Below are 13,595 nucleotides of genomic sequence, written 5' to 3' on the forward strand. Positions count from 1 at the left end.
GTGTCCTAATAATAGATTATCATACAGGACATAGTCACTTTTGCTAAGCACGTATTTTGTGCCAAGCAGAGAGTTAAGAGTTTTATATTAATTATCTCGTGTATTACAGAACCATGCCACTGTGGCAGGTAATAATATAAACAAATCAATCTAAACTCTCAGTAGAGTATGATATCCTCTCTGAAATGAAAGAAAGAAAAAAGTTCTCAGATATCTTTGGAAAGTTTTTCTCAATTCTGTTTGAACATCAGAATCACTTTGGCAAGTTAAAAAATAAATACATTTAGAAAGAAAAAGCACTGAGAACTACCCTAGATCATAATTATTAGGGGCAGAGCTGGATATCTACATTTTCTAACAGCTCCCCCAAAGGTTGAGAAACCTCCATTTTAAACTTTCTACCTTCTGAGAAAACCATTCTTTTATAATTACTTAGGCCTAAAGATGCCTTCTGAATTCTAAAACTAACAAGATTCAATCCAGATTATGTTTATACAGAAAAAAATGCATAATGTAATTTAACACCCACATCTTCAATAATTTTCTCAGGCTGAGATCATTGCAGAATGTTTACAGCTTGATGGAAGCTGATCTAACATAGTTCCTTCGATATTTAGATAGAAAAACTGATGCGTGGAGATGAAGTGAGTTGCCTGAGGTCACAGAACAAGTTAGTGTGAAACTGGAATGAGAGCCCAGGCTTTTTAATAATCAGCATTATTTCAATCATACCCCATCTGTTTATGAAACCTGAGTAGCCCACTACAGCACAGATCCATTTTAATATAAATCAGGTTTCCTCACAACTAGATCATATCAAATTTATGTAAAAAGGTAAACATTTTTTAAACTTTTCTTCATTGTTTAGGTAACAAGAATTTGAAACAGCAAGCAATTATGACAAAATGTCGAGTGAGAAAAGAGCGATGTTTTTACTTAAAAGTCTGGAAGATAAGTGCTTCTTCCCCGCTTGTAGTGAACCGTTCTCTGTAGAACTCTCCGTGGGCTGTCAGGTCACTTAGAGACAGGCTCCCGAGACTTCCCTGTAAGGCCAGGTCTCCCTCTAGAGATGTTAAAAGTAGAATGCATCATGTATCTTTTTTTGGTCATGCATCTTAAATATATCTGGAACAAAAACTGATACACACAAGCCTCAGACTTTTCACTATTTCATCAAACTACATGCCAAAAGCAAATTTTCATACTCCGGTGTCCCCAGAAAAAGTATTTTATGCAATTTTTCGAGTAGTCTCAGTGCAGAAGTCCAAAGGGGAATGAAATAACGCAGCAACATCATACTTGAACATTTACAGGAGGAAAGAAATTAAAATACACGATTTAAAGGATAACACATTTACAAATACAGATAGAAACATGATCCCTCTGTGATAGGACCACTAATTAGAACTAGTGAAATATCGAAGGTCTATTAATTGTACTGTGGATAAATGAGGAAGTATCAGAGATATGGCAGGTGTTCAAGCCACCTTAGGTGGGTTTTGGTGTGGTTTAATTAAATAATTTAGTTAAAAAATTAATAAGACAGGCAGACACTGGAGGCAGGTGTGAAACCACTGCGCTGTGTATCAGACGCGAAGCCCCTGATGGTGTTAAACCATGTGCACCTGAGATGTGAAGCTATCATGAGTTACTCTTAACGTGGGGTGGATATGAAAAAAGGGATGTGCTGAACTGCTGCTTCTGCAAAACAAATTTTATCATAATTAACCTTATAAAACAACGAGTTTATACTGGGCATGTTGGGTCATCTCCCAGCGAATCAAAGACACATACTTATTTTGGATTCTTAATGTCCTCTGGCAAAAAAGCTTCTCCAATGTGAAAGATCTCTCTCTTCTAGGAAGCATTTATAAAGTAATTTATAGCAGGTATAAAAACCTCACTTTCAGTCCATTCCTTCCCCAAAGGACATTCTTGTTTCTAACTACAGTCCACATGTGAGCTTTGTAATCTTCCATATTTCATTACCTGTTCCTTCAGAAGGAATGGCATTTTATTCACTTTATATACCCCTGCTGTTTAGAACTTGATACAGTGGATCACTTATGTTCTCCTAAGAATTTCAACCGAGTCCCATTAGAAAGAATGCCAGGTGTGCTACCATATCCTCCTGCTTAAAACCACGGCCCCTACTAGTGGCTCCCCCTCTTTATATCAACAGTGAACACATGCCCTGGTCTCCCAGAGACAGCCTTGCTATATGCCAGGTGTTAATTAGCATATGATCATTTCCCAGGTGTAATTATTAATAATGCCCCCTTCCACTCTCAAAAATGTCCCAATTTGGAAAAACAAAATCAGACAGTCACCCAGATAGTTAAAAACACAGGTGCCAGGGCCCCACGCCAACCTACTGAATCAGATTCCCGGGATGGGATGGGGTGCACCAGACACCTGTGTTTTTAACAACCAGTCCAGACGATTCTGATCCATAGGCCAGTATCTGGGAAACGCCACCACAAATCACGGCCAGACCAATAACCACAATCAAGCCACTGCCTCCACATCTTACTTAGCATGTGAGGACAAATCGATTTGTGAGCAAGATGTTGAAATTCTTACCAGATTTTGCAAGTTTGATTTTTCCCCACTTACCAATCATTTCTAGGTGTGCCACTAATTTGGACACATTCGCTTTCGCAAGCTCACTGGTGGTCTTATTCAGCACGAGAGACAGCGAGTGAACCTGAGAACACAGAGCAAAGCAAATATTACTGGGGAAAACAGGGCATCTTTCAGGCAAACAGCAGAACAAAAATCAAGGAAGAAACAGAGGCTCAGGAGATCTGAAGCTTTTGTTGATGCCAATCTCATTTCAGCTTTCTTTAGCCAGTCAAATCTAAGGAAAGAGCTGATGAAAAAAGAAGTCAACTGCGCAATCTAAAACCCAGGTCCTGTGGTGTCTTCGTCTATGGTTGCCTGGTCTAGGCTCTGTTAGTGAAATGTTTTACATTATGAAACAATTTTCCTCATTTCTGCATTTATCTTTAATATTGCACTCTTCTGTCATCACTCAGAGAGGTTCATTAAGTCTCACATTAAGAAATCTGTCAAAACAAAATGATACATGTAACTTACAATCCTGCTTAATGTCTTTAGACAAATACTTAATTGAAGCCCCTGTTGACTATTGGGACTTCATCTAGGAACCACAGTCAAAGATTTTCTTTCCAGGGCGGCCAGATGGCTGAGCTGGTTAGTTAGAGCGCAGTGCTCATGACCCCAAGGTCGCCGGTTCGATTCCCACATGGGCCCTCCACAACTAGATTGAAAACAATGACTTGGGGCCGGCCTGGTGGCTCAGGCGGTTAGAGCTCCGTGCTCCCAACTCCAAAGGCTGCCGGTTCAATTCCCACATGGGCCAGTGGGCTCTCAATCACAAGGTTGTCAGTTCAATTCCTCAAGTCCCACAAGGGATGGTGGGCTCCGACCCCTGCAACTAAGATTGAACACGACACCTTGAGCTGAGCTGCCGCTGAGCTTCCAGATGGCTCAGTTGGTTGGAGCGCGTCCTCTCAACCACAAGGTTGCCGGTTTGATTCCTCGACTCCCGCAACGGATGGTGGGCAGCGCCCCCTGCAACTAGCAATGGCAATGGCAACTGGACCTGGAGCTGAGCTGCGCCCTCCACAACTAAGACTGAAGGATAACAACTTGACTTGGAAAAAAGTCCTAGAAGTACACATTGTTCCCCAATAAAGTCCTGTTCCCCTTCCCCAATAAAATCTTTAAAAAACAACAACAATGACTTGACTCGGAGTTGATGGGTCCTGGAAAAACACACTATTCCCCAATTTAAAAAAAAAAAAAAAAGGATATTCTTTCCAAGAACAACTAAAAACAAAAGAAAGTCAAAATTTTCTGTCTTAGGAATAACATTCTTTGTAATAAATTCCGTATTGTAATATTGTTATCTGAAATATTCAAAGGGCGTGTATGTCTAGGATATGTTGAGGCAGGCACGTCTGGGTGCCATCACTGGGGACAATGAAGGAGCAAGTGGAAGTTCAAACCTCAGTTCACATTCACTGCTCACGAATGGCAGAGACAGTGCCATACTAACCCCTTAATCTTCAGTGCCGACCACAAAGTAGGTGCCCAGAAATGTTGGATGAATAAATGATTAGGGGAAAAAAAGATGGGGGAAAGAAAGAAAATGAGATGAGGAAAGAAGGAAAAACACTTGTAGAAGAAGGCAGGGAAAAAAGGAGTGATAACTGCAGACGGAGCAATGCGCTTAGGGGCCGCTCCAGGGCCACAGAGGTCCCCTTGCAATAAGCTTTTTGACACAGACCACAAAAGGATCTCGTTATCGTTAAGGGGGAAATATAAACCCTCTGGTCACTTAATCACCAAAATAACATACACTCGGTCTAAAAATGCTTCATTTGGAGGAATCCAGCTGTCACCCGCTGAACCACTATCTTAGCATGAATCTTGGCGTCACTAAAGGTGGGACAACCAGATGTTGTCCTGTGGGACAACCAGATACTCCGGACATAATGCGACAGGATACACTCGGTACCACATAAGAAATGCTTTTACCCAAGAGTTGAACCGGAATCTGACCAAGGGTCTGAAACTAGCATCCATTTCTAAAATTAGAAGATAAAAGAAGTCAAATGGCACCCCAAGGAAACAGACAAATCTGGACGGTGGGACAGTACAGCACGCTAACCCAGTTTCTACAAGTCAGTTACATGGGGGAAATAAAGGGGAGAAAGGCTGACTTAATTAACAGAGATTTACGAGACAAGACAGCAAATGTAAAGTGTCCGTTCCAAAAATTCATGTCATTTTACTTAATTCTCCTCATTTTGTAGAGGAGGAAACTATGGCTCAAAAAAGAAAAGTATTCCACTGAATTGTGGAGATCAAAGGAAAGACATGAAGTTTCTTAAACCATTCATTCCTCTACAATGTACCAGGAAATGGGCATTTTTGAGACAATCAGGGAAATCCAAGTATGGACTGGTGAGTGTTAAGTAATACCAAGAAACTCTTGTTAATTTAGATGTGACAATGCATTGTGGTTATAAAAAAACAGTCTATATTTTCTAGAAATAAATACTGAAGTACGTAGAGGTGCAATGATACACCTGGAATTTGCTTTAAAATACTTCAGCAAAGAGGTGAAAAGGGAATAAAGTAAATGTGATGAATCTCACAGGCTTGGGTAGATGGGGGTTCATTATACTATTCTATTTGTGATGTGTTTGAAAATCTTCGCGATAAAAATGTTCTCAAAAATTCTTACTCTAAAAAAGTGCATTGTTGAGGGGCATTTCTCTAGTCTTGTTCTCTTGTGAAACCAGCTACATCCATCTATGCAAAGCCCCTAGAAGCGCTCCACACCCAACACGAAAGGGTTCCTAAGGCAGGTAGTTACTAGGGGCACCAAAGAACAAAGTGACAGTCACGAACACGTGGAGTCCAAAGGAATGAGGAAAGCCTCTCCAGGTGCCGTTCATCTTGCTAAACAAGGTCCCAGAGGCCACAGAGTTCTGCAAAGGCATCCAGTCACACTGAGGGGTAAAACTGGTTCATGCCCAACTCTTCAGAGAGCTCTCACCTTTCCCGAGGGCTGAAGCCTACTGCCAGCTAAGAAAATAAGAAAAGAGCAACTAAATAAAACATGGTTCTCCTCCCTGACTTCTATCCATCAGCAAACGCAAGTCCACACATGCTAAGATGCGTCCAGGAAGAACTTCATCCTCGACGCACACAAACGTCACCAGCCGCTGGCAGGGGCCCAGGGCCCAGGGCTGGTACTAGCTACAGCGATGTACCACCAATTGGTCCTTAAACGTAACACTGCCACACTTCACTGTTTGATAACACAGAGCAGAACAGCCTTAAATTCAAATGCTGTCTTCATGTGTTTTTAAACATTTGCAATGAGTACCAAGGACAAGTTACAAGTATGGCAATCCATGTAATAGTAAAAATAATAATAGCTATCATTCACTGAACACTTATTTCCAGCCATGCACACTGTGCAAAGGGCCTTACCTATATTACCTCACTGAATCCTTGCAGCAACCCGATGGTGTAGGCACCATTTAACACCCTCAGTTTATTGATGAGAAAATGGAGGGAAAAAGAGGTTAAAAAATTTGCCCAGGGTCAAATAGCTGTATTTTGTGAACAACAAAAGTGCTAGGCTTCCAACCCAGGCAGTCTGACTTTTGAGACTTCATTCCTTACAGCTGTATTGTTACCCTCAATGAAAGGCCAGACGTGTTCTGAGCCTGTGGGGAGATGATGATAAAAGCCACGTTGTAAAGGACCTACCATGTACTAGACACTTTGCAGGGTGCCTTACACACATTACCTCATTTTATTATCTTCCTTAGATGATGGAAGATGAGGAAACCGAGGCTCAGAGAAGCTAAGTAATCCACTGAATTATACAGTACAACCCAAAGGAAAGACAAAAAGTTACTTAAACCATGTATTTTCCCTGCCTCCAGACGGAATTTACACAAAAACCCTTTGTCAGATAGTAACGTCTACCCTTTGGTAACCCACATCTAGAAGACTACATAGCTCCCCTGCTAATAAGACCTATTTTTTAAAGTAAATGTACAAAGACAGCATTCAAATAAACAAACCAAAATGCATTCTTACAACTTCAAGGAGTGAAAGGGAACTGATACCTTGAGATCCAGCTTGGTGTTAACTGGGTCCTGAAGTTCAGACTCTGGTACAGCGTTTGACTCCGACCTCACGTTTTGCAGAGGGTCCTCAGGCGGTACCTTCATTGCATGGTTGTCTGCAGTGGAGCCAATTCCAAAGAAATCTAGTATCACAACCCAGGTCTGCAGAGTGATGAGCACATCCAAGCAGTTAAAATCAACATCGATGCTTCGGTTCACTCGGTTATAAATGGAAGAAAATTCGGGATGCTTCTTATCTACCAGGAATATATTGATGTGGACCAAGGAATCATCAAATTTACTCCTTCCAGCGAGTATCCTGGGCTCGTCTACTGTTGGAGAAGGTGGTGGGGTCAAGGGACAGTCCTGGTCCTGGACTTCCTTGGGCTTCTTCCGGGATGCCGAAGTGGGTCTTTGATACAGCTGGAAGACATTGGGCGCTTCCTCCACGTGAGAAGGGAGAGACCGAGGCATATCAGGATACTCCACATTGGACACTGAAGGGCAAGACTGAGAGAGGTACTCTTTCTGTGCTAAACTAGAAGGCTTAGGGGCGCCCCGAGACACCATCAGGTTCTTATATTTGGAATCTGGATTTTTCTCCAGTAAGTCTTCCATCAGCAGAGAGCGCAGGGTGATCTGAATGGAGAGAGTCTGAGGATGGTCTTTACTGAACTCCACCTCAAAATCCTGAAACTTTAAGCTCACAAGCCCCTGGGCCCCCAAAGTCAGATCTCCACTTAGCTGAACTTGAAGCTCTGATATACAAAAGTTGGCTTGAATCTGGGTAAAGGATTTCACTTCCTTCACAGACAAGGACTTTTGAGAAGAGTTAGAAAGGCTGGAGTGGCTGAACAATCCATTCTCCTTCCTTTCAATGGAAGGTTCTCCACAGGTACTGAGGGAAGGCAGAGGAGAATTAGGGCAAGGTGAGGAGGGAGCACTGCCTGGAAACGGATTCAGATCTTCACTATACACGAGAGTATCCAGCGTTTGTAAAACCTGCTCATACACATGCTTTGCTAACACCACCTGTATGCAAAGAGAAAAACAGTTATTCCGCTACTATCACTAATTGCACTCAGCTACACTGCCGACTGATTTCCAAAGCTGATTTGTATGGGGTTCCCCTGAGTGATTATAAATTACTGCATAGCAAGGACCGTCTCCTTTGTTTTTTTTCTGTTCGTACCTGTCTCTAACACAAGTCTATTCACAAGGCCCTCCCCTGGTACCTCACAGAATAATTTAGACACAATAAATGTTCAATAAGTGCCACTGATCATAGGCCTGAGTCAGCAAAGTCACTCTAACCCCACAAAGACAACTGTAGAAACTGAAAGGAACATGGCCAAATGTCTAACGTGGTTATACCACAGGGCTAAGAAACACGACCATTGGTTCTAAAACTCACAGGCCATCACCAATTAGAGTAACAACCTATGTTTAGTAAGTTAGACAAACAGACAGTACTTTTTAATGATAATAATGATGATCCAGGATTACTCATGTTTCCTTTCTCCCTTACTTTGTTTTCAATTACAATTTCTTACTAAAAATATTTTCAGTCAAGTTTTTTATTTACTTAAGGGCAATTTTTAACAGAGGAATTCCAAACAGATATAAAAATGATAGAATTAAAACGTGGCCATTTTGTAACCCCTAACTAAATAATTTATCCCATCCCAGTTCATCGGTGGAATAAGCCCTTATAGGAATGATTGATAGAGAATTTTACAATGGAGGGATCAGGTTCCGGCCACGTGAATGCAATCATCAATTTTAGCATCACTAACAGAGAGACAACTAGACATTATAGGGTTCCTGATACAATGCAATATGAAGTACACAGCACTACCTTTTGAAGTGTCTGCCCCCGCCCCCAAAAAGAACCAAAAAAGAACGTGAATCCAATTAAACCTGTAGAGTTAAGTTACAGTTTACAGCAAATGTGGGGGAACAAGTTAAGTGACACCACAAACAAACAGCCTAATCCAGAATGTGGGACATTCCACAAGAGAACTGATCTGGTTTTCACAACAAAATAAGGGCATGGGGTAATAAAGGAGGGGAAAACTAAGTTAATAGAGATCCACAAGATGCATCACATAAATGCAATGCATGGACTTTCTTTGGATCCTGATTCGAACAAACCAAAAGTGAAAAGACATTGGCTTTCCCGTCAAGGTGGCAGAGTAGGTAAACACTGTGCTTACATCATCTGATGACCACATCAAAATTACAGCTAAACTACAGAACAACCAGTACTGAGAATCGCCTGAAGTCTAGCTGAACAGAAGTCCTACAACTAAGGACATACAGGAGAAGCCACGTTCGAGACTGGTAGGAGGAGTGGTGATGTGAAATGGGCTGGTCGCACCCTGTGTGTGGCGGTTAAAACTGGGGAGGGCTATCTCAGCTGCGGAGGTCCCCCCTGAGGAACGAGAGGTCCCACCCCTATGTCAGGCGTCCATCCCAGGGTTCCAGTGCCAGGAAGAGAAGTCCCCAGAACTTCTGACTGTGAAAACCAGCAGAGACTGTGGCTGAGTAAGACGGAAGGGAGCTGCAGTCCCAGGTGCTCCTCTTAAAGGGACCACGAACTTACTCGCTGACAGACTCCCTCGCTCTGAGTTTCAGCGCTAGGGCAGCAGGTGGAAAGGCGCCAGGGACATATGGGGAGGAACTAAATTGTCTGGCCTCAGGATGAGGGCTGGAAGGGCAGCTTTCTCCCAGACAGAAGTGCTGGCAGAATTCATTTTTCCTTTGTAAGCGGCTGCAATCTCTGAGTCTCCATCAATGTAGCTACAGTTTGCCCTGCCCTGGTGAGGCCAAGACCCTGCCCTACCTACTTCCAGGCCCATCGAAACTACTTCCAGTGGCTTTTCCATACAAATGGCTTCTCTTGGCTCATGCCGTGTATTTTTCTAAAATCTCTCAAAGGTTCACATAAACCAGGCAAGCATCTGCCCTCTGCATGCCCTGTATCTCTTGCTGAGTAGCCCCAAGCCCAACACTAGTGGCAGCTGGCCTTGGTTCACAGCTTAGCCTCTCCCAGGTACCTCCAAGCACAGCGCTGCTGGCAGCCATCTGCAGATTGCTTTATGGCTCATTCCAGGTAGCCCCAGGCAGGGCACATGCTACACTTGGGCCATGGTGGGGCCCCAACCAACAGGTCATGGTGGTCAGCATGCCTGGCGGCCAATTCAAAGCCAGAGCACCACCCAGCTGCCTCAATGGATGACACACCCAAAGGGCAGACTGGGCAGGCACCAGAGCCGCACTAAAGTGAAGCCTGCTCTGTGGGTCAGCCCTGCACAACAGCTCTTCCACTAGCCATGTAGTCACGGCTAGTCCTCACAACACATCAGCCTGAGGAGGGTCAATCTCAACCACTGACATGCCAACAGCAACCAAGACTCAAGTACAATAGGAGGGCACACACAACCCACACACAGCTGGAGCACCCAGCTCTGGTGACCAGGGAGAATGCACCACTGGACGCCCCAGGACACCTAATACATAAGGCCACTCAATAAGACTGGGAGTCATAGCAGCCCTACCTAATACATAGAAAGAAACACAGGGAGGCAGCCAAATGGAGAGACAAAGAAACATGTCCCAAATGAAAGAACAGAACAAAGCTCCAAAAAAGAAGTAAACAAAATGGAGACAAGTAATCTACCAGGTGCAGAGTTTCAAAACACTGGTTATAAGGATGCTCATTATCTCAGTGAGAACTACAAGAGGTAGGAAACACAGAAATGGAGATAGAAAACATAAAAAAGAACCAGTAAGAAATGAAGAATACAGTAACTGAAATAAAAAGTACATTAGAGGGAATCAACAGTAGATTAGATAAAGCAGAGGATAGAATAAGCAATTTAGAAGATAAGGTAGCAGCAAAAACCCGATCAGCAGAGCAAAAAGAAAAAAGAATTCAAAAAAGTGAGGAGAGTTTAAGGGGCCTCCGGGACAATACCAAGCGTACCAACATTCACGTTACAGGGGTACCAGAAGGAGAAGAAAGTAAGGAATTGAAAATGTGTTTTAAAAAATAATGATGGAAAACTTCCCTATCTGGCAAAAAAATATATATATACAAGCCCAGGAAGCACAGAGTCCCACACAGGATGAACCCAAACAGGTATCTACAGCAAGATTACTCTACCCAGCAAAACTATTGTTTAGAAATGAAAAATAAATAGCTTCCCAAACAAGAAAAAGCTAAGCATTTATCACCACCAAACCAGTATTACAACAAAGGTTAAAGGAACTTCAAGAAGAAGAGAAAAAAAAGATCAAAAATATGAATAATAAAATGGCAGTAACTACATATCTAGCAATAATTACTTTAAATGTAAATGGGTTAAAATGTCCAAAAGATATAGGGTGTCTGAATGGATAAGAAATCAAGACCCTTATATACGCTGCTTACAAAACACTCGCTTCAGATCAAACGACATCCACAGACTGAAAGTAACGGAATACAAAAAGATATTTCATGAAAATGGAAACGGAAAATAAAAAATTGAGGTAGCCATACTTATACCAGACAAAAATGCCTTTAAAACAAAGGCTATAACAAGAACAAAGAAGGACCCAGTAATCCCACTTCTGGGAATTTATCCAAAGAAACCCAAAACACTACTACGAAGGGACATGTGTATCCCTATGCTCATTGCAGCATTGTTTACAATAGCCAGGATATGGAAGAAACTTGGGTTTCCATCTATGGATGAATGGATAAAGAAGAGGTGCTACATATATACAACGGAACACTACTCAACCATAAAAAAGAATGAAATCTTGCCATCTACAACAACGTGGATGGACCTAGAGGGTATAATGATGAGTAGAGTAAGTCAGACAAAGACAATGCCATATGATTTCACTTACATGTAGAATCTAAAGAACAAAATAAACAAACAAACAAAAAACCACAGAAACAAACTCAAAGATACAGAGAACATTTTGAGGGTTGCCAGATGGGAGAGGGATTGGGGAGATGAGAGGAAAAGGGAAAGGGATTAAGAAGTATAAATTGGTAGTTACAAAATAGTCATGGGGATATAAAGTACAGTATAAGGAATATATAGTCAAAAATATTGTAATAACTATGTATGTTATCAGGTGGGTACTAGATTTATCAGGGGGATTACCTCATAAGTTATATAAATGTCTAATCACTATGTTGTATACTTGGAACTAATGTACTATATGTCAACCATAATTGAAAAATAAAGTTATTAAACACATGAAAAAATTAGAAGACATTTTTGAAACAATAAAAAATGTTTCTGAAATCAGAAAATGGATTAAAATTTAGATGACACCAAGGAATCCTCGTTAATTTTGTAAAGCATGAGAATAGCAGTATTTGAGTGTGGTAAAAATGGCATGAAGCCTGGGGTTTGCCTTAAAATCTGAGTAATGGGAAAAAAAAATCTGACTGATCGATATATAAAGTTCATTAGACTGTTCCACCACTTTTGTGTATGTTTAAAGTTTTTTCACAATAAAATACTTTAAATTATTTAAGTTACTAAATTAAATTATTAATTATTAAATATCAACGATTAATAACTTAAAGAATTCTTTTTAATTATTTTAAGTAATTTTTTAATCAAAAACAATATTAAGTCAACCATAAGACTATGTCAGTGGAATCCAACAGAATTCACATTATGTGCTACATTGAAGATGAAAAATTCTTGGGAAAGCTTTGGGGAAAGTTCTCTCACCTAGAGACCCATATCCAGGAACCACTGATGTCAAAAGGTACACAGTTCTGTTAAGAGCACTCCTATATTACCCCAGAGCAGCTGCCAGACAGACTAGTGACCAATTACTGCCCAACAGTCCACTGTCCTAAGATCCTGTCTGGCCTTGCTGTTTTATGTTATGCTCTTTGCCCTCGTCCCTGTGAAAGAAAAACGACACTTTTAAAGGAAGAGGGATGACGTGTATGCACACGCACACACATGCACGTGCACACACACACACACACACACACACACACACACTAATTCCTATTCTGGCCAATTTCATTTCAAAGACAGCAAGACTAATTTTCCTTTGAAAGAATCTGTCAACAGCTCAGATAATCAGATTGTTTTATAGGACGGGCCAAGTTTGTCAAAGTGTGACAAGAATTATATCCTCCTGGGAAAGAGATGCTGACTACTTAAGCAGTAATTTTCCTCGTTTCCGAATGGCAATGGAATTAAGGGTCTGCCCTCTTCCTCTGTGTAACTCACCCCTCCTCCACTGAAGAAGGCTAACAAGACTGATTCCCCAGTTGATAAAAGGACACGATAAAAGGACATGTTTACTCCATGGAACAAGTTATCATTAGTAACACGCATTAATGATATCTCTTTGAACAGTTTACATACATAACAAAATACAAATGCATCTAACATAAATATAAAATAAATATGTGACTTCAACTGTCTTGACATGAAAATCAGTAAGGTGCTTACCTGAACTGGATTGACAAATTTGCCTTCGATCTTCATGATGCTAGAAGTTCCCAGATCATCTGGACTAAGGGAGAAAGTCAGCTCAGATTCTCTCTCTATAGGGATCTTCTCCAGTTTAAACTGAATGGTGGTGTTGTTCAGGATGTGAAAGGCTGGCGTGAGAGAGGGGAAAGGACATTCTGAACACACCAACATTTACTGCACAATTGCTGGTTACATGCAGGTTATGTAACATAGAGCCCATGAGTTACTACTCTTAGACCACGAGGTCCACGATTGAGTACAAACTTTGATGACTATCCCAAGACCAAAACTCATAGTGAGCAGAGGCACAAGATGAATATATACACAAAAAGAAACAATATTTTCCTGACGTGGCTTCAAAGTATGATATGGAAAACATTAATCCAGGCCAGGGTCTATATTAAGTTTC

The 13,595-nt window shown here is 41.4% G+C and overlaps 1 protein-coding gene across 8 annotated transcripts in view; it reads right to left on the minus strand.

Moving 5' to 3' along the window:
- Positions 1-13,595, minus strand: part of VPS13D (vacuolar protein sorting 13 homolog D) — a 229,268-nt gene that overhangs the window by 180,518 nt on the left and 35,155 nt on the right. For 6 of the 8 annotated variants that reach the window (XM_081057695.1, XM_081057694.1, XM_081057693.1 and 3 more), the window contains 4 exons: positions 13,163-13,314; positions 6,681-7,712; positions 2,617-2,707; positions 937-1,063 (listed from right to left, as the gene is read on the minus strand). In XM_081057695.1, coding sequence (XP_080913821.1) covers positions 937-1,063; positions 2,617-2,707; positions 6,681-7,712; positions 13,163-13,314 — 1,402 coding nt within the window. The remainder of the gene's footprint in view (positions 1-936; positions 1,064-2,616; positions 2,708-6,680; positions 7,713-13,162; positions 13,315-13,595) is intronic. The other 2 variants (XM_081057697.1, XM_081057696.1) reach the window with 1 other exon arrangement.

This window comes from Rhinolophus hipposideros, assembly GCF_964194185.1.
Source record: "Rhinolophus hipposideros genome assembly, chromosome: 8".
Lineage (NCBI taxonomy): Eukaryota > Metazoa > Chordata > Mammalia > Chiroptera > Rhinolophidae > Rhinolophus > Rhinolophus hipposideros.